This window comes from Papio anubis, chromosome 5, assembly GCF_008728515.1.
Source record: "Papio anubis isolate 15944 chromosome 5, Panubis1.0, whole genome shotgun sequence".
Taxonomy (NCBI): Eukaryota; Metazoa; Chordata; class Mammalia; order Primates; family Cercopithecidae; genus Papio; species Papio anubis.
The window spans coordinates 941,104-961,830 of NC_044980.1; the positions used below are offsets into that span (position 1 = coordinate 941,104).

General features: G+C 50.8%; 2 protein-coding genes and 1 long non-coding RNA gene across 6 annotated transcripts; 2 read left to right on the forward strand and 1 right to left on the reverse strand.

Annotated features, from left to right (window-relative positions):
• Positions 1-2,679: 2,679 nt before the first annotated feature.
• Positions 2,680-4,207, reverse strand: MRPL36 (mitochondrial ribosomal protein L36). Of its 4 annotated transcripts, none has more exons than XM_009208106.2 (2): positions 4,103-4,207; positions 2,680-3,235 (listed from the first exon to the last, which is right to left on the reverse strand). In XM_009208106.2, the coding sequence occupies exon 2, from the start codon at positions 3,221-3,223 to the stop codon at positions 2,912-2,914; it is 312 nt and encodes a 103-aa protein (XP_009206370.1). In that variant the 5' UTR covers positions 3,224-3,235; positions 4,103-4,207; the 3' UTR covers positions 2,680-2,911. The 4 variants fall into 4 exon arrangements, with proteins under 4 accessions (XP_009206370.1, XP_009206369.1, XP_009206368.1 ...); XM_009208105.1 differs by having other exon boundaries at positions 4,082-4,197; XM_009208104.1 differs by having other exon boundaries at positions 4,121-4,144.
• A 1,350-nt stretch (positions 4,208-5,557) lies between these two features.
• On the forward strand, positions 5,558-20,268 carry NDUFS6 (NADH:ubiquinone oxidoreductase subunit S6). The gene is made up of 4 exons (XM_009208107.3): positions 5,558-5,749; positions 6,505-6,558; positions 18,503-18,625; positions 20,071-20,268. The coding sequence occupies exons 1-4, from the start codon at positions 5,618-5,620 to the stop codon at positions 20,134-20,136; spliced, it is 375 nt and encodes a 124-aa protein (XP_009206371.1). The 5' UTR covers positions 5,558-5,617; the 3' UTR covers positions 20,137-20,268.
• Positions 9,407-18,485, forward strand: LOC108586226. The gene is made up of 2 exons (XR_002522399.2): positions 9,407-16,541; positions 17,802-18,485. It is a non-coding gene; the product is annotated as an uncharacterized LOC108586226 (long non-coding RNA).
• Positions 20,269-20,727: the final 459 nt, after the last annotated feature.

Below are 20,727 nucleotides of genomic sequence, written 5' to 3' on the forward strand. Positions count from 1 at the left end.
TGGCTTGGAAGTGCCTGGGATTTAAATCCCCACATGGTGACCCTCAACCAAGAGTGATGAGCATCTGTGGATAAACATCCCCCGGTCCTCATCCCCTGTGGGACACCAAGGCACATTCCGCCAGAGCTCAAGGGACACAGCAGGGTGGCACCTGGTGCCCCTCTTGTTCTGTGCCCTGGAAGCTCCTCTGCCTCCCTGATTCACGTCCCTACTCCCCATCTTGACTTCTGAGATCACCTCCCAGTGGTGCGCCTGCATCCCAGCCCTCGCCATGAGGTGTGCCCAGTTAGGACAGGCGGCAGCAACCCTGGTTCATTGTTGGGGAAACGTATTACCCGCCAGGGAGTGCTTTGCAGTGTCTGGGGCACTTTTGGTTGGCCCCGCTTGTGTGTGGGGTGCTCCCGACATCTTGTGGTGGAGCCCAGGGATGCTGAACAGCCGGCAGGGCCTAGGATGGGCCCAGAGCACGACCCAGCCCCTGATGTCCACAGCACTAATGTCCAGGATCCCCGGCCTGGTTCTGCAGCACTCTTTTTTAGTAACTTGTTCTGGACTGAAGCCTGGATAGGTAATTATCAGCCTTAGATTTCTACTCAAGCAAAATTAGCAGAATCCCACCTTTCCCCGTTGGATCAAGCGTGCCGTGAAATCCACGCCTTCTTTATTCCTTCCTGTTGGCTCCTGTGCCATGCTGCCTTGCTGGGTACGCGTCTGTGCAATCATCAAGAGGCCGCGACTGTGTATGCCTACGTTTCCATGGCACGTAAGCATATCACACCCAACTGTAGGCATGCAGCCAGAGGTCAGGTCGCCCCCCAGAGCACCGTGTGCTGCAAACACCCAGTTTTCGCCCACGCAGGATGGCTTGGATGCCTCTTGCCCGTGCCCAGCCTCAGGCCCCTCCTCACGTTGCCTCCCCTGCAACCAAAAGTTTCAGCGTGGCCATCATCCCCTGCAGGGAACATCCTGCACCTCTGCCTTGGAGGGCCTGGCACGCCTCACGCACAGCACTCGCCAGCCTCCGTTTTACACGCTGCTGTGCAGGAAGGGTGTGAGGGCAGCAGCACCTCTTCTCCTCCTCATCCCAGGGCCCAGGCTAAGGGAGCTCGGGAAGCATCAGCAAGCCATGCTGGGGGCTGTCAGGACCCTGTGGTTCTCAAACCACATCACCCACCCCGTGAGAGATCAGAAACACGGAAGGCACACACTGGCTGAAGGTCGCAGTCCACTGAGGGTCACTACAGCGGCTCCGCTGACTCATTACACCCTCCCGCACCGACTGTTCAGGTGTTTGCAGACACGCGCATATATATGTGGACACACTCATGCATGCACACACACATGCCACACACACACATACACACATGCACGCACACGCACACGCTTAAGGAAAGTCCTCTCTCGCTGAACTATTCTCAGTCCCAGTGTGTAACAGGTCTCCTAGTGGGCTCTGGCTTCTGACATTTTCAGGGTCCTCCGTGACACACACTCTAGAGAGTGCATCAACTCCTCACTTAAGAACAGCTTGAGAAAGGGCTTCCCTTTCACTGCACAACATAAGCAGGCTCTTCGCACAGCTGGTTCCCTTGTCTTTCAAGTAATAATGCCCTCCACCTTCTTCAACTGGCCAGACACCTGCGGGCTGCAACACCCACATCAAGCTGCTCGCAGAGGCCCTTCGTAGGGTCAATGGGCACAGCACAGAGTTCACAGCAACCCACACCGGCGTCTGCTCGCCTTCGAGAAGTGATGGGGGTGCTGGGGCTAAGCTTTGACCCTGATGTGGCCATGGTGCCCCCTCTGCTGTCCCACCAGGCCTTTCTGGGTGACCTTGCTGTGCCCCTGCTGCTGCTGTGGGTGGGAGGGCGCTCCCCCAGGGCTAGGCTTCTTGCATGGTCTCCTGTCTGAAGAAACTGCTTTCTGGGAGAAGGGGAGGTGTCCCTGACCAGGAGGAAAGGAGCCGTGAGAAGGCCGTCTCAGCATCTGCTCTGGGTTGGACTGTGCTCCTTACCCCCAAATTCATGTTGACGACAGCACTCCCCCAAGGCATGGGGCTCACTCAACTCTGAATCCCGGTGCCCAGGGCTGGACCAGTCCACTCCATCCCTCCAATTCCTTGCCAGTTGTAGGTGTGGCCACCCTCTAGCACCCAGATTCTGGCCTCCCCCCGAATCTGGGCTCACCCTAGGGACTTGCTGAACTGAAAAAGCGCAGCAGAAATGACATGCTGGAATTTCTGAGGCTGGGTCACAGGAAGCCTCGTAGCGTCTGCTTGGGTCTCTCAGGACACTCTCAGGAAGCTCACTCTGGGCAACACAAGCCACGCCGTGGGCACTGCCTGAGGAGGTGCCACGTGCAGTCTGAGGAGCACTGAGACCCAGACAGGAGTGCCGGTGCCATCTTAAGTGGGTCCTGCAGTTAATGCCACACATAACAGACAAACCTCTCAGCTGAGCCCATCCCAAACGCCCCACAAAATTGTGAGCAATGTAAAATGGCTGATTTAAGCCACTAAGCCTTGGCTTGTACAGCAACGGGCAACCAAAACACTGACCATTTCTTCCAAGAGGCTCTAAGCAGCCTCACAGAGACAGAGAAGTCCTGCCTGGCCTCACCCAGCACCATCCAATCCCTACCTGCATCCAGAGTTCAGGGAGGATGAATGAACTAAGCTATTCAGACGGTCTATTTTAATAGGAAAATGTTTTTAATTGGAACGTTTTAGAAATAAGATGATGCTATGTCTTCTGTAGTTACTCATTTACACTGAAAAGTGATGGGTAACTTTTAGGACGTTTGCTTCCAGTCACTCTCCCCTGACTCCTCGATGTGATAATTCCTTCCATGAAATACAACCGTTCTCCCAAGTGACGCAATGACGAGTATGTGCATGACTCTGGAGGGAAAGGGTCTACATCTGTCTCTGCTTGTGCCTCGGGTTGGTTTTACAATAGACGTACCACCGGCCCCGCCTCTTCACCAGGTAACAGTCCCTGCAGCGCTTCTTAAGAACAACCTTGCTTTTGAAACTCAGCGCGGGCAGCAGGCGGGGCAGGAGGCCGGGTGAGAGAAGTGAGCGTGCTTCTGCCCCGGCTTTCACAGCCACGGGGGCTGCACCTCGAAGGGATCCCATCAGAAATGTGGAGAGGACTCGAGGCTTCACTGTGTGACGACTAAGATATAGCAGAGGGTTCACCATCTTCCTTATAAAAAGATTTGCCATGTTGTGGCGAATCTATGGGAGAGAGAAAAAAAGGTGTTATAGCTTCTCCTGCGATTCCACCTGCTCTTTAAGGCTTCCTTTTCCCTATTTCACTGAGGCTTGGGAAGAGAGGGACTTTGGGGTCGGAGGGCATTCCAGTACCAGCTGCAGCCTCGACCTGAGCTTCAACACTGCCTTAATCAGCCAAGTGTGCCAGGAGAATAAGGGGCAGTGGACGGTGGCTTCCTTCCCTTCCCGCTTGCTGCAAATGTAGGCGAGTGTGCAAAGCCCCGCGATGTTGAGGAGCGGCTCACTTGGCTTGGAGGGAGCTTAAACTTAGGCCTCATCCCTTTCCAAACAGTTACACCAGAGCAAGGGCGGTTCAACTGATGAGCTCCTCCCTCCAACTTTCCCCACTCCCAGGGGCCCTCCTTCGGGCCAGCTTCGGGACAAACCCCAGGGACAGCGACCCCCTGGCCCCGGCCCTGGAAGGGCACGGAGCTCTGGGAGCCGGCCGCCCGCCCCTGCTTCCCCATGCGCCCCAGCCCCTAGGGTTCAGCGGCCCCGGCTGGGAGGAGCTGGGTCTGCAGGGCCCAGAGGACACCGCGGCACCGAGGCCGGCCCTGCGCGCTGGCTGTAGCGTCGCGTTAGGGAGCCGCCGGGTCCCCCGCCCTGGGTTCGCTGGGCACCCCCTCCCGTCGGCCCTGTCGGGGGCCCATGGTCGGACCCGCGCCCCCCACTCTGGCCCTCTGAGACCGCCAGGCCCCAGGCCACGCTCCTCTGACCGCGGCCCACTAGGAAAGACAGGCCCGAGGGTTTCAGGGTGGCTGGCCCCACCCTTTCGCAGCCCCAACCCTCAGGACACCCAGGACCACTGACCAGAGAAGACGGCACCCGTACCTGGCCGCACGCTCTAACCCAGCGCCGTTCCCCGCGTCTGCGCACTGGCGCGCCGACGCCGCTGCCAGGAAGAAAGATGGCGGCAGTGGGGTCACGTGGCGTGTCCACATCCAGTGCGGGGCGCAGAGACGCAGCCGCGAGTGCGCAGGCGCTGGAGTCCGACGCATCACTCCCCGACTGCGCACTACCTGCGGGCCACCGGGATCGCCGCCTTGTGGGACTGCAGCGCTCTCGGGAAAAAAAAATGCAAAAACAGGAACGAAAATGGATATCCGGAACGAAAAAGAAATTACAACCAATTAGACCTTAGAAAATCTGCCAAATACCAATGTCAAAACAAACTGAGAAGGAGGACATGTTTTTAAGTGGACAGGAGAAATGTAAACAGGTTCCGGGAAACGAGTGGAGACGGGCAGTAGTTGCAGCTGGTTACGGCTATTTTTCCCAACATTATGAGAAACTTCAGACATACAGAAAAAAGGAAAGAATTTTACTGTGAACACCCATATACTTGCCACCTAGATTCTACACTTAGCTCGCTTATCCCTGCCTTTTCAGGTATCTACCCGTGACTCCATCCGCCTTCCTTTGTGTGTCCAGGTGAGTTGCAAACGTGGCTGCATCCACCCCGCGCCCCCTGCAGGCCCCAACGCTTCATCCCAGCTCCCGCTTTTCGCACCTGACCCGGCAAACACCGGCCAGGGCGCTGGAGTTTATCAACTCCAGAACAAATCTCCCTCTGACCACCGCGTTTGCTGGGACATCTTTCCACTTTCAGGAGGTTTTTACGTGCATTCTTGTTTCTCATCGCCTTTCCCCCTCTTCAGCCTCTCACCGGCGACTCATCCATCACTACTGTTCTGTTCTTCGAGTCACCTGGTCCTCAGGCTCTGACCACAGCAAATAAAAGCTGGATGCTGGAGCGTTAAGCTGGGATTTATACCAAGTCAGCTCTAAGCAAAATGGGCCTTTTTAGAGGCTGTATTTGCATGCTGTAAAATCAATTGGTGTACTAGGCTCTGTGGCAGAAATCCCCCAAATATACTTTTCCTCCGCGGTTCCCCATAACCACACTCAGGAACGCTTGCCTTGAGGAGAATGCACTTCCAGTCTCTTCGGCTAAGCAGTCGACTCCTTCACCCAACATATATATATATATATTTTTTTGATATTTAAACGTCTCATGATTATCGGTTACCATAAAAATATAAACAATGTATTTTCAGTTTACATCCTCCCCTGCCTTTTCCCTTAAATAAGAACCACTGGGTACTCCTAAGCGCTGAAGATTGCGCACACCATTGCCTGCCTTATCAGGGCCCTAGCTCCAGCCTGCGGCTACAACTGCGTGAGGCTGCACCTGCTGGCGCAACGGGGCAGCGCCTGCGCACCCTCTGCCTCTGCCCGCGCGCTCCCCAGGGCGAAATAAGTCCCGGGGGTTTGGCGCTGCCAGAAGCCGTGCGCATGCGTCCGCGCTGAGGGAAGTTGCGCCGGGTCAAAGGTCAGCTGCTCAAAATGGCGGCGTCGGTGACCTTCTACCGGCTGCTGAGCCGGTGCGGCAAGGCGGCGCGGAGCCGGCCCCTGGGCGCCAGGTGTTTCGGGGTTCGGGTCTCGCCGACCGGGGAGAAGATCACACACACTGGCCAGGTAACGGCCGCTGAGTACAGGATGCCCCTTTCTCCGGCCGCTCCTTAGGCGGCTGGTGGCGGTGGGCTCGCCGGGCATCCGCAGCTCTGGTTCTGCGCCGCCAGCAGCGCAGGTCGGGGTAAGGTTGTGCTTCTGTCGCTCACGCGCCGGGGAGGACGCTCACGGGTCGGGACGGTGGCGGCAGCCTGTAGCGGTGGGTCTCGTCCTTCCAGGGCCTACGGGCAGCACTTGCTGTGGACTGGCTGCCCATAGGCGATCTGTGGCCGCCGATTCTTTAGGCCAGAACGTTTAGAATTTGTGTAATATTCAATAATAAATTTTAGTAACCTGAGAAGTCGGTTGTAGTCCAAAGCACAAAAAAGTCGTAATCCAAAATGAAGAACAAAGGCCCATGTGTATATTGGAATGTGCCCTAGTAGATTTAAGGGGGGGATGTTAAAGCTCTGACCGTATGCGAAAGAAGGTTGGAGGCGGTTCTCCTCGGTCAGGATTTGTCCCTCCGCCTTAGCTCCACCTTCCCGGGCTATGTCTCTACGCTGCTCTCTGATTCAGGTGATCACCGGTTTTCATCCCAGGTATCTTGCTAAAAATGCCTCTGATTACACCGAGTACTGTGCCCCTCACTTGTTTGACTTTTCATCAATGGCCTAAAAGTTAAGAAAAACACTTTCCTGTAATATTTGTGATTGATATGAAGTGTCTTCTTTCAGAATTAGGCTGTAAAAGTCACACATGGCCTTTTTGTTTTTTTCCAGGTTTATGATGATAAAGACTACAGGAGAATTCGGTTTGTAGATCGTCAGAAAGAGGTGAGTAAAAGATCTATTGAAGAGGGGTAAGCTTTCATAAAACTTTTATGTAACCAACAAGAAATAATAATTAATATATAAGATTTAAATAAATTTTTCCCATATTGCAAGCACCCTAACAGTTCTGGATGAGGTTCTACCTTTCTTATAATATTAATTGTGTCTATTTCTGACTTGTTTCCCTGTGAAACACATAACATTGTAACCGTAGTTCTGGTTTACATATAAATGGAAGTGACCTTTTTAAAAATTCTTGTGTCTTACTCTTCTGAGACTCTCAGATTTAAGTAAATCATATCAACTTAAAAAAATTACTCTTTTAACCACCTGGAGGTGTGTTTTTTATAGTTTTCACCAAATAAATTAGTATGTGTTTTTTACAGGTACTTACACTGACAAGCTGAAAATGGCACATGAGTTTTTCTTCCCTTAGTGGGTCTGTTAGCTCTATACATTGTAAGGGAAGATCAGTTCAGATGCCTGTGAGTGACCACTGGAGAAAGAATGTTGAAATTAGAATCCTTCTGCCTAAATCAGCCTATTTTTTTTTTTTTTTTTTTTTTACCTGACTCCTCTATCACTCATGTCTATGAGTTCCTGAATTCTTAATTAGGTCAGGCTTGCCTCCATGTTTCCTGAATTTGCTTCCTGAAGGAAGCGTCCTTCACAGCCACCTTATTCACTCTTTTTCCCACTTTGGTTAGCCTGGGTGATTCTTCTTGTTAACACCTTAGCTATCCCTAAATCATGTATTTTCCCTTCTCCCTCAATCTTGGTTATGTTATCCATTCCCAGTGTGTAGTTTTTCTACTTCTATTCCAGAGCTACAGGGCATTCCAGAAAAGCTCACATGATCATGAATTGACTATAAATTCACATTCTCAAAATTCAGCTGGTTCACTGTTGTGTGGTTTGATGGGTGGGTGTGGGTGTCAGAAAAGTTTGTTTTATAGTGGTTGATTATTTGGCAATGCCGCTTAAGTGTTGGATTGAGAAAGATCCTGAGGCCTGAGCCACATTCAGTGAAAGAGTGTGCCATGATTGATTAGTCATGTCTGCCAGGATCATGGTGGTGGAGAGGGGCTTGTGTCTGGTGGGTTTACCTCTCGGAGTAGAAGCCGTGTGGACTTGCAGTCTAACAATTGTGAGGTTCAGTCACAGCATGGGTTCAGTTTTCTCATTTGTAAAATGGAACCGTGTGAATATCTTTAAGTGAATCATAAGTCTCCAGTGAGATCACACGTCAGTTGTTGAGTAAGTGGTGGCATACGGTAAGTCCTCCTTCTCTCCATCCTCGGAAACCCTTTTCTGTGTATTCTTTGACTTGTTAGTGTATTTCCTAGTAGAAGTGTCTGTTCCATATGCCACTTTCTCCAATGCTGTAGCCCAGTGATTCACACAGAGGAGCTCATGCATTGGGAATGGGACATTTCTTCTGTGTGCAGGCTGTCCTGGGCATTCTTGTTAGGTATATGAACTTGACATTTGGAAGGTGGAAACCAATGGATGTTGAGAGGATTTGCAGGCCCTTTGGTTTCTTTTGGCAGTGATTGTGGAGAAGGGGAGGTTTCTCCTAGTGTGGAAGCGGTATGGTTTCTTTTGGTGGTGACCGTGGAGAAGGGGAGAAACCAGTGGATGTGGGGAGGGTTCGCAGGCCCTTTGGGTTCTTTTGGCAGTGACTGTGGGAAAGGAGGTTTCTCCAAGTGTGGATGTGGTGTCCGTTCTCAGGTTTCCTGGGCATCAATGGGTGGTTGTTACTGAGGCAGTGGCTGGACTCTACATCCCTGCTTTGTGGGTGTCGTGGTGGGGTTGTGGGGACAAGGTAGGAGCCTCAGATTGAGCGGTTCCGGAGCAGATTGGTCCTGAAGCCCTTGGGCTCATTCATGCAATCTGGCCCCCAGCCCAGCTCCCTGTGTCAGCTCTTGCAGTGACATGACAAGTATGTGGGTCCCTGTCACAAACGCCTCTCTGCTGAACATGGTTTGTGTAGCTTCTGGTTTCTGGTTGGTGTAGCACAGGGTAGCGGGAAACAGCTTAAAAAGAAACCAAACAGAGTCAGGATTGGCGAAGCCAGTAAGGGTGGGTATAGGAGAGTGTGGTGGTGTCTGTGGCCGGCAACTCACCCAGGCCGTTGTGGCTGTGATCTCAATGCTCCAGCCGGCCCAGCCTCTCCAGTGCCTTCCCCCGTTTAGCATCCCGAGTGTCCAGGGCACATCTTGGCATCACACCTTGGAGGTTCAAGGCGTGTTTATAACATGATGAGTGGGCATCCTGCCCGAGCTTTCCTTCTTTCAGCACGTATTTGGTGGTTAGTACTATTTTTAGTAGTAGTTGTTTCGCTTCTGAGAGACTTAATTTTTTGGAACACTTTTAGATTTACAGAAAAACTGAAGAAAGTAGAGTTTTCACAGCCCCCCCTCAGTTTCTGCTATTTACTGCCATCTCTCATTAGTGTGCTGCCTGTGTCACAGTTGATGAGCTGGTACTCATACATTATTACTAACTCAAGTCCACAGGTTCACTCTCAATGTATGTTCTAGGGTTTGGATAGATGTGTGATGACATGTGTCCACTGTGACAGTGTTGTACAGAGTTCACTGCCCTAAAAATTCTCTGTACTCTGCCTGTTCATCCCTCCCTCTTCCCAACCCCTGGCAGCCCTGATCGTACTGTCCCTCTAGTTTTGTCAAGTAATACCTTAACAAATAAACTGGGCCAGGTACAGTAGGCTTATGTGTGTCATCCCAACACTTTGGGAGGCCCAGGTGGGCTGATCACTTGAGCCCAGGCATTCAAGACCAGCCTGGACAACATGGTGAAACCCTGTATCTACAAAAAATATAAAAATTATCCCAGCATGGTGGCACATGCCTGTAGTTCGAGCTACGTGGGAGGCTGAGGTGGGAGGGTCATTGAGTCTGGGAGGTTGAGGCTGCAGGGAGCCGAGAGCATGCCACTATACTCCAGCCTGGGCAACTGAGCAAGACCCTATCTTGAAAAAAACATAAATAAATAAACTGAATCTGAACTTTACCTGTAGAACAAGAATAGCAGGAGGCTATATAATTGAGCTGGTCTGTGTGAAAAAAAGTGGAAAGTATCTCTGTGTGGCTCCTGCCCAGCTTTGACCGGGGGTGCCTGCAAAGGAATCCGTGGCCCCCAGGCCTGTGACCGGCCTTCCTGTGAGGAGACTCCTCCTGTGCTAAAGAATGTGCCACCCACCCCCAGCCCTGAAGGAAGGACCAGAAGTCAGGCCTCACATGGTCCTGGAGTAGGTGGCACTCTGGGGCCACATGAGTCAGTTGGAGGGCTGGAATGCACTTGGAAGTGACTAGGTATTTCTCTACTGTTGATGAACATATTTTCATTGTTTTATAGTGGTACAAGTGAAATTAAAAGCAGATATAACTTGTCCTCTAATAGAAGGGATGATTGGGTGAGGTCTGCAGTGAGGTGTGGTAATAATAATAGCAATAACAACAGTCTCATAGCCAGGTACTTGGCGATATCATTTGCTTATTTGGTCAGAAGCTGGGGCTGCCCTGCCTGGCTGCATCTGGATTCAAGCTCCTGCACTGATGGGCTCATGAGGGCTGTGTGCTTTAGTGGCTTAACTCGCAGGCTCGTGAGCATTGAGTCCGTGTAGATGAGGAAAGGCTTGGAGCAGCGCCTGTCCCAGGAAGCCTCTAGTGTGTGCTCGCCCTACGCTGCTGCTGCCTTCGCCACCACCATGAGGGCTGGCTTCATTTATAGATTTTTAAAAAAATACTGAATTTAAACGTTAGCGTCTATACGCAAGGTCTTTTAGTTTTTGAAAAGAAGGAATTAGGCAGCAAAGCCAGAACATCAGGAGGCTGGGATCCCTTGAGTGCGGCTCCGTGCAGCCCCTCTCCACCTGTGTGTGTCAGGATCACGGCTCCGTGCAGCCCCCTCTCCACCTGTGTGTGTCAGGATCACGGCTCCGTGCAGCCCCTCTCCACCTGTGTGTGTCAGGATCACGGCTCCGTGCAGCCCCTCTCCACCTGTGTGTGTCAGGATCACGGCTCCGTGCAGCCCCTCTCCACCTGTGTGTGTCAGGATCACGGAACAGCTGGAGGCTTCAGCTTGTACCTTCATCTGCCCGCCAGCAGGATGGATTCTCTCTTCAGATGCTTGGCAGTGCAGTCACTCCACAGCTGGGCGTTTGGGTCAGAGCGAGATTCTGCACATTTTCTTAGACACATGGGCTGGCAAGGTTGAGTCCAGTTGTGACCCTGTGACTTCACCCGCCTGGCCCTCTGTTCTTCAGTAGCAGGCTTTAAGGTGCATGGTGCCACCAAGATTAGGAGCAGTTGCACGCAGTGCTAGTGTCTACCTGGCGTGCTGTTTTGTTGTGATAATGTGAAGTTTTATCCTTCTGAGAAGAGTGCGTGCAGATTTTGTTAATGGAAATGAGTAGTGCTCACGAGAGAGGAAAACTACCAAGACCCTCCAAACAGAAAGCAAGTGTGGGTGACGGCCTGGAGCAATTGCAACTTTGTGTCTCGCCTCTGGGAATGTTCAATGGCGCAGCCGTGAAGGAGAACAGCATGTGGGTTCCTCAAAAAGTTGAAACTAGGACTTCCTTCCAATCCAGCGGTTCCACTTCTGAGTGTGCCCAAAAGAACTGAAAGAAGAGTCTGGGGTACACTCGTGTCATAGCATCATTCATTATAACTGCAACCTGGAAGCTGCCCGGGGGTCCATTGTCAGCTGAACGGATAAGCAAAATGTGATCTGCCCAGGGACAGTGGAATATCACTCAGCCGTAAGGAAGAACGCTTGACATGCCTCACCACATGGATAGCCTGGAGGACGGTGCGCTCAGTGAAGTGAGCCAGTCACAGAAGCAGACTGCGGTGATTCCCCTAACACGAGGGACCAGAACAGTCGCTTCTTAGTGGTACTGTGTGAGGTACTTAGAGGTACTGTGTGAGGTACTTAGAGGTACTATGTGAACACTGCATGATTTCTCTAATACGGGGGACCGGAACAGTTGCTTCCTAGAGGTAGCAGGTGGTTGCTGAGGCGGGGGAAGTTTGGAGTTAGTGTTGAATGGAAATGGGGTTTCAGTTTAGGAAGGTGAAAGGTTATGGAGATGGGTGGTGGTGGTGGTTGCACAATAATGTGAATATACATAGTGTCCTTTGAAATGGTAAAGATGGCAAGTTTTATGTTACCACAATTAAAACAAAAAAATTGAGAGGGAAGTGGCTTCAGGCACGTGCAGGAATCGACCAGCGGTTCCTCCCTGAGGCTTCTGTGGCTGGTGTCGCTCATTCTTATTTCTTCCAAGAGGCTGGCAGGGCAGGGCGCACTCGAGTGGGGAAGCAAGTGAGACTGAGGCTGGGCCCACGCGGCGCCTGCAGAGGCTCGGCACACCGTGCTGGTAACTCGTGTCACCACCCGGGACAAGAGCACGCCTTGGATCAGCAGCGGAAAAGGCTTGTGATATCTTCCGTCCACACTGAAGTGTCTCTTGAGGCCAGCACAGCACCATCCGAACCGTGCTGGCTCTTGTGCGTGCACACACACACGCTGCTGGTCACAGGAGGGACGCCAGAGAGCTGAGAGGGAGCCCTGAGGTACCCAGGGGTGAGCAGCTCCAAGAAGCAGCCACTGTTCCTAGGACTGGGGGGCAGGAGGAAGAGGTGGCGTCACCAGGAGGAAGCTGTGAAAGTGCCTGTGTGGTGCTGCCGGAGCTCCACGAGGGAGACAGGACTGGGAGTCGGGGATGGGTGCTAGGGTGAGGCCCCGGCCAGACGGTGGTGGCTGAGAAGGTCCTCTGTGAGAGGAAGACTGGATTGAGGGGCCTTGAAATTCCACCCTCCGCCTTTGCAGGTCATCTGGGTGGTGGCAGAGGCGGAGCTCTGTGCTTACTTTTAGGTTCATCCTTGGAGGGTTTAAGAGGAGAGGTTTGCCTGAGTCTCTCTTGTCTTGAAGCAACCTGGGCGTCCTTTAGGGGGTGATTGAGAGGCGGGCGGTGCGGTGTGTGCCATGGTGCTCTCCAACGCATTTGTGTGGCTTCCTGCTTCTGTATGCTCCTCCTCCTCAGCTGCCCTCCCACATATGCCATCTTGATAGTGGGATGAAGGCAGTGGGATTTTAAAATAAATCTTCTGGATTAATAAGAACCGTGGGTCTTTGCTTCCTTTAGAAAGGCTTGGACTGTCAGAAATGATGGTTATAAAGTGAGGTTTATTTATCCCAGGACCCTGAGGAAAAGAGTTGGAACTGTGAATTCATGAGCCCCAGGTTCACATGCTTTGTCGGTAAGCCGGCGAGATGGGCTTTATTTCCTGCCTCGTGCAGCTCCCCAGCTTCCTCTTTGCTTCTCTGTTGTGTCTTTGTGTCTTGTGGTTCTTTCTCTTCCAAGGCACTGGCAAAATTAGTCACTGGATTCCAGCATTCTCAAAGCAAGTTTGAACATGTAGAGACAGCTCAATTACGGTTTGTAGAACATTTTCTATGAAGTTACTAAGTTTAAAAATTAATCTGAATGAAAACTTCAGTTTTGCCTGTGATTTAAGAATTACATACTTATGTAGACATATATATATACACGTTTAGCTAAAATAATTATTGGCGTTAATGTTAAGAATGCCTGACGTTCTAAATAATTCAACTGAGCTTTTACTTTATTTTAAACCTTTATTTTAAATGTCCGTGACTGGGGTCGGTATTCTACAGAGCGTCGGTGATCCAGCTGGTGGGAACCTCCCTTTTGCATTGGTTTTGGTGCTGTGTCACAGAATCACATATTTTATGTTTTCTCTTTAATAGATGTAATCTCAGTTTGACATAATAAGATTTAAATCTAAATATTTTTATGCCCAATCATTTCATCATCAAGAGGTCGATGTGGAAGAGTGTTTGCTATTTTTTACATTAGTGACGGACGAAGGACTCATTTTACAGTGGTTGGACAATTCACTGTGTATGATGTGCCGTGTGCTTAGTGAGAGATGGCGTGCGGGCTGCCGTGCCAGTTCTCCCTGGATTCCCTTGTGAAGTGCCGCAGTGCTCTTCAGTTTTTCTTACCTTTCCCCAGGTGAAAGCGGGTGAGAATGGAGCCTTGAGTCTGAACCTGGAGCGAGGCTGTGTGCTGTGGCTGGGCGTGTTCACTGCCGGCTCTTTGTATTCCTGCGGTTGCTCTGAGATCTGGAGCCAGACGTTTGCTGGTGATGGGCGGTCCGGGTCACCCTTGAGCTGCGCACGCTAAGTGACGGGAGGGCATCCCGCGTCAGTCACCAGTGTCGAGGCGTCAGCAGCCCTCCCTGTGGGGAGGTGGCCGGTCTCTTTGACTGCCGTGATCGGGGCCTGGCAGTTTGTTAGCGTGGCCTGTGTGACACGTTGTCACTTAGGCAGACACCATATTATTTACACCATAAGGCTTAATTTGTATGGTTAGTTGCTTCGCCTGCAGCAGGGGTGAGCAGAATATCGCTCACTCCAGAGCCCACTGTAAGGCGCTGGGACAAGGCGAGGAGCGGGGACAAGGCGAGGTGCGGGCCGGCAGCAGAGGCTCGTGTTGCAGGAGCGTGCAGAATAACCTGGGCAGCGCCACACGGCTCAGGCCTCTGCTTTAATGTGGCCTCATTTTCCTCTAACTTCCTACTGTGTTTCTGGACATAGATCTTCAAGGAAAAGCTTTATACAATGGTCATCTGTAACTGACAGAACCTCTTCAAAAATAAACCTTTCCGAAACGTATCTGTGAGGGAGAGTGGTGCCCTGCCTCCCACGGCGTGTGTGTTCTCTGTGACTGTGTGTGGCATTGAATGAGCCTCTGGCCTCCAGAAATAAGTGACTTTGTGATGAGCCCTGTTGCTGCTTCCACTCTGGGGTGGGGACACTGTAGACAGAGCACAAGGTTTCAGGCTGTGCCATTAAGCAGGGGAACCCCAGGAGCAACATCGGAGGCAGAGGGTTGTGTCATGCTTGGCGGGGCTGGCCGTCCAGGAGGGGACATGCAGGTAGACCCACATCCCTGGGCTTTGGGGCCTGCTGGGGGTGTAGAGTCGAGTTCCTTCCCTCTACATTCACAGACGCCAACGCTCCACTTCCCATAGCTTCCCTGTGCTTCTTGCCTTGTCTTCCTGGCACTTACTCATTGACTATTCCCAGGCGCAGCTGAAAGGGGCTGGCTCATTCCAGAGTCAGAGGAAATCAAGGCATGTCCCCTTTCCAGGTTCCCAAATTTGCCATCGTGAGCATCATCAAATACATTATTTGCCAAGCCAGGATGTTTTAATTGCTTTTTTAAAAAGGAAAATTCTATGAAACAGAGGGAATAGTCTAGTGATTCCCTTTTCCCATGTACCCAGGCAGTCAGTTTCAACAATTACCAACCGGAATAGTTGTCGGAATGGCCAGTCTGGCTTCAGCTCTGCTCTGCCTCTACCCTGGCCCCACCAGCCCCTGGTAATTTTGATGTGAATCTTTGACATCGTGTTACTGAGTCTAAATTTATCTGTGTGTAAGTTGACCCTTGAACAACATAGGTTTGAACTGTGTGAATCCACTTAAGTGGCTTTTCTTTCGCCTCTGCCACGCCTGAGACAGCAGGACCAACCCTCCCTTCCTCCTCCTCAGCCTGCTCGATGTGAAGATGGTGAGGATGAAGACCTTTATGACCATCTACTTCCAGTTAATGGAAAGTCAATTCATTTTGTCTTCCTTGTGATTTCCTTCATTGCATTTTCTTCCTCTAGCTTACTTTATTATAAGAATTCAATATATAATACTTGTAACATGCAAAATATGTGTTAATCGACCGTTTATGTTATTGGTAAACATTCTGGCCAGCATCAGGCTGTGAGTAAATTGTAGGACGCGGATTTTCAACTGCGTTGGGGGTGGTTCCCCCAACCCCTGAGTTCAAGGATTAAGTGTACCTTCAAATGATACTAACATTTAGATTTTACAAGGAAGTAAAAACACAAAATAACAAAATATATGAACATGACAACAGTATTATCACACCTTAAAAATTATGATTACTTTAAGTTAAATATCTAAATGGTGTTAAATATTCTTAATCATGCATGGTTTTAAAAATGTTACAGTGTGACTCTGAGCCCAAGTGAGTTCTTACATGCAGCTGTTGGTGTCTCTTATGTCTCTTTTAATCTGTAGGTTCCCATCGATCTCCCACTCTGTCTCCTTTTCTCATTGGAAAAATTTATTTGTTTGAGAACCCAGGTCATTTCCTCTGTAGAGTCATCCTCAGCTGGATTCTACTGACCGCATCACTGTAGTGTTGTTGAACATGTCTCTTGTCTCTGCATGTTTTGGAAATTAGTTGGATCTCGAGCCTTGATCAGATTGAGGGTCAGTGTTTTGTTCCTGGTGAGACTGCTGCATAGGTGATGTGTCCTTCCATCAGGAGGCACATAATAGGTTCCGGTTGTAGTAAGAGACTGTGATCATTATCTCCTACATCTATGATTTCATAAGGGGTTGTAAAATGATGATATTATCCATCTTATTAGGTGGAATACTTATATCAAAAGAAACCTTGGTGCTGAGGTAAAGTTTCTGTTGGAAAATCAGAAGAAATACTTGATTCTTTCCCTTTATTTACCAGTCTTTAATGGGTTGATTCTCTAGTTTCTGTTTGTTTTGTGTTGCTATAACAGAGTACCTGAGACTGGATAATTTATAAGGAACAGAGATTTATTTCTTACAGCCTGGAGGCTGGGAAATCCAAGGTTGAGGGCTGTATCTGGTGAGGGTGGAAGCTGGAAGGGCTGGAGAGTGTGCATGGAGGGGACTGAACTCCTCCTTCTACCAGGTGCCCACCCACCACCTGTGAGGGAAGCTGGAATCCCTCATGAGGCAGAACCCTTGTGACCTCAGCACCTCTGAAGGCCCCGCCCCGTCTCTCAACACTGTTGCATTGACGATTCAGTTTCCACACAGGAACTTTGGGGGAACACATTCAAGCCATAGTACCTAGTAAGGTAATTAATGAGTTTTTAAAATATGTTTATGAAATCATGGGTGTAAAAATTGGTGTTTCAGCCTTTTGCAGTTATATTCCCCTTGTCCCTCAATTTCCTGTACCCCAGATTATCCCATGTGGCAAGTTTCCCCTGATTGACTCCTCTTTTGACACAACCTTAGTTGCCTTAAAAGCTTCCCTGACTTGTGCCACAATACAATGTCTGAAGTTCATCCCATAACAGTTCCTGCCCTGGACCCAGAATCAGTCATTTTTGAAAGAATCCAGTCCCTTCCCTTTGGGGTGAAATGATGTTTAGAGACCACCGTGTGGGCAGCAGGGGTGCTCATTACCACTGTGTTAATCATGGTCCTGGGAATGGAGCTAGAAAGGGTGTGTGTAGACCGGGCGCGGTGGCTCACGCCTCAAATCCCAGCACTTTGGGAGGCCGAGGCGGGCAGATCACCTAAGATCAGGAGTTTGAGACCACCAGCCTGACCAACATGATGAAACCCCATCTCTACTAAAAATACAAAAATTATCCGGGTGTGGTGGCGGGCACCTGTAATCCCAGCTACTTGGGAGGCTGAGGCAAAGAACTGATTGAACTCAGGAGGCGGAGGTTGCAGTGAGCGAAAATCGCGCCACTGCATTCCAGCCTGGGCGACAGAGTGAGACTGTGTCTCAAAAAAAGAAAAGAAAGGGTGTGTGTGAACATCAGACATGGAATGAGTCACACTGATCCTTCCAAACTCAGTTCAGGGTTCCAAGACTTCTGCCGAGCCAGTGAGCTGACCTCTCTAGTCCCTCCCCACACTGAAAATCCTGAGTTTTCAATAATAATTTTATTTGCTTTGCAAGCGGTTTTATTCTTAGGTGTGTCGTGTTAGAAATATTCCTGCTACTCTCTCTTTAAAGTTTCTGGGAATTCCTTAGGTCCATTTGTCTCCTTTTTATCATTTTAAAAGTGTAGTTTCATAACTTTGAAAAATGTAAAATACAGTCTCAGAGTCAGATTTATAAAACTTGGAAGAAAGTCTAACGATCATGCTTGTGTCCTCCTTCCTTTCCACCTCACAGTAGTAACTGTTCAATGCTTTCTCCTTTGGATTTTGTGTAAATAAGTGAATATGTAGGCGGACCCCTGGTCTTCCCCACATGGATCAGTGGAAGCCTTCTGTCCACTTACCCACTGCCTGGCATCTCCACGTAGTCCTGTGTCCTTCACCCCATCGTGATATGGAGACATCTTTTTCATTCCATTTTGATTGTAACTCAGAGCATCAGCACACAAGCAGGACGTGAAATTACCAGTCTTTCCCGCACACGTCCGTGAGTCGTGAATGACCAGGTGGAAGACACAGTGGATGAGGAGACCCAGTGTACGGCGAACAAAACACTTAGGAGCGACCTAACCAGCTTTCGGGACCTCTGTGGCCCAAGGGGAAAGCCGGAAGGACATTGTTCGTTGAATGGATTGCAGCACTAGTGGCATTTTTGGCATTTTAGATAAATCTGTCCCATCAGTATCACATTTACGGAGGTGGATAACTGCATGGAGGTTCTGTGAGAGAATGTTCTTATGAAATGCACATGGGGGCCTGTGAGGGACAGGCCAGAGTGGTACAGATGCCCTCAGGTGGGACAGGACGGTGTGGTGGGGAGAAGAGGGCACGGCAGAGCCCACGGGGCAGGTGTCAGCGTTTGCTGAGTCCACGGGGACAGAAGGGAAAGCCTCTGCGCTGCTCTGATTCTTGCAGCGCTTCTCTGAGTTCGGACTGTATTCCAGTGAAAAGCAAATGTGTGTGTGGCCCTAAATTTAACAATTGTGAGTCAGGAAGGTCTACAATGATAATAGTTAAATGAAGCATGCACCATAGATCCATGCTGATGGTACATGAATTTGCATGTGGTGGGTTAAATTGTATGAAGTTAGCAAGTTTGTGTATTTGTTTATGTAAGTGTTTCTTCTTGTTCCAGGTGAATGAAAACTTTGCCATTGATTTGATAGCAGAGCAGCCCGTGAGCGAGGTGCAGACACGGGTGATAGCGTGCGACGGCGGCGGGGGAGCTCTTGGCCACCCGAAAGTGTATATAAACTTGGTGCGTAGCCAGCCACCGCGCGCATGGTAGGGCGGCCTGCCCGTCCTCATTCTCCCCTGCACTCCCAGTGCCTGTTCTTTCTGCCCTCTTCTCTACCTGCTCCTGAGGCGGCCCTTACGGGGTTCACACTGCTAGCACATTCACCCTACAGCACCACACTACAGGGCCTACATACAGGCGCGTGTCCGCAAACCCCCTTTCAACTGGGAAGTGGTGGGCGGCGTGTTTAGTTGGATCAGCCTTGATGTCCGCCTTCCTTTTCTCGAGCACTCAGGTGTCTTTCCTCGAGCACTCAGGTGTCTTTCCTCTCTGGGCCCTTCTTGGTTTGGTCATCATCTTAGCTCAGGCTGCCACACACAGTACCGCAGGCTGGGGCTGTAAACAGCAGAAACGCATTTCCCACACACTGGAGGCCGCAGCCCAAGACCGTGGTGCCTCTGTTGGTTCCTCCTGGGGCCTCGCTCTTCAGCGTGCAGATGAGGTCTCCTCCCTGTGTCTTCACAGGGCTGTCCCTCCGTGGGTGACTCCTCATCTCCTCTTGTAAGGACACCAGGCGGATTGGCTCAGGGCCCCTGTGTGGCCTCCGTTTACCTTCATCACCTCTTTAAAGGCTCCATTTCCAAACACAGTCACGTTGGGGGTTAGGACTTTACGGGGCACATGGTTTATTTTGTAACAGTCCCTGTGTAATCTTTTATGCCCGTCGACGAGTGTCATATACAGGACCATTGAGAAAAAAAGAACATGACCAGAGAAAGAGGCCACGGGCTGAAACTGGGATGTGGACCTGGGGTGCAGGGAGGGAGGGAGGCCGCCGCAGAGCACTCAGGGACTCAGGCAGCTTCTGACCTGGGGTTCAGGGAGGGAGGGAGGGAGGCCACTGACCGTGGAGCACTCAGGGACTCAGGCAGCTGCTGGGCTTGGTGTTCTCACCAAAAGAGAGTCCTGGTCATGGGACTTTAGCTTCGTTAGAGCTGACATTTATTAAAAGCTGTCATTGTCTTGTTGCCTGTCCTGAAAACGGGACAGTGTAACAGGCATCGGTGGTTAAGCCGCCTAGAGTGGGACTGGGCAGCCGGCATGTCCCCTCCTGGGCTCCAGCCCTGCGGGCGGAGCTTGGGTGTGCCTCATGGTCCTGTGCAGCACCCACCCCCTGCTCCAGGCAGCTGAGGTGTGGGGAGTGAATGGAGCTGCAGGCCCACAGTGATGTCCCTGGGGGGTCCTATGGGATGGCAGCGTAACCCGGGGTTGGAGCCTGAGGCCAGGGGCTTCGGTCAGGCTGGAACCGAGACTGATGGTCTGCATTCTTACTTCAGTAGTAACTGAGTATTTTAATGTGTTTCTGACAGTCTGTTTCAAGTTTTATACATACATTTTCAATGTTTAATATCTAGATTTGAAGTAGAATATGGAAATACGACATCATTCCTTTTGAATGTTTTCAGGACAAAGAAACAAAAACTGGCACATGTGGTTACTGTGGGCTCCAGTTCCGACAGCACCCCCACTAGAGCACGTGGCACGCTGGGGGCCCCGCAGCGTCCTGTGAACATTTCCACGGGGAAGATGAGCGCGTGAAGCTCGCTGGTTCTGTGCGAAGGGTATTCCCGGTGCCGAATAAAGGGTGTTGCTGTCAAGGCTGAGAATTTGTAAGTTCGTTTCTTTTATCGGCTGGGCTTTGGAAGTGAACATCCACATGGACATGGGTAGACATGCGAGTGGAAGCAGTGCCCGCTCCAGAGTGAGCCTGAGCTGCCTCCTGCTGGCCACCGCGTGCCTTACCGGCTGCTTCTGAGTGTCTCCTTTTATCCCTGGGGCCACGTGGGCTGTAAGAATGGCGGGGCGGGCAGGGAGGGAGAAGAAGTGCCTCTTGTTTTGCAGATGCAGCTGGGCTTCCGAGAGTCAAGGTGGCTCTTGAGTTGCACAGTGAAGAGGGTGCCCAGGCCTCAGCTGGTCCTATGGGAACGTCAGTCTCTCTCCCGTGGCCGGCCTGCAGAGCTGGTCTCTGCCTCATCCTAGTCCCTATGTTGAAATGTCAGATCTTAAAACCCAAGAATTTAAGCACTGGTTTGAAGGTATTGAAAGTCACCTACTGGCCACAT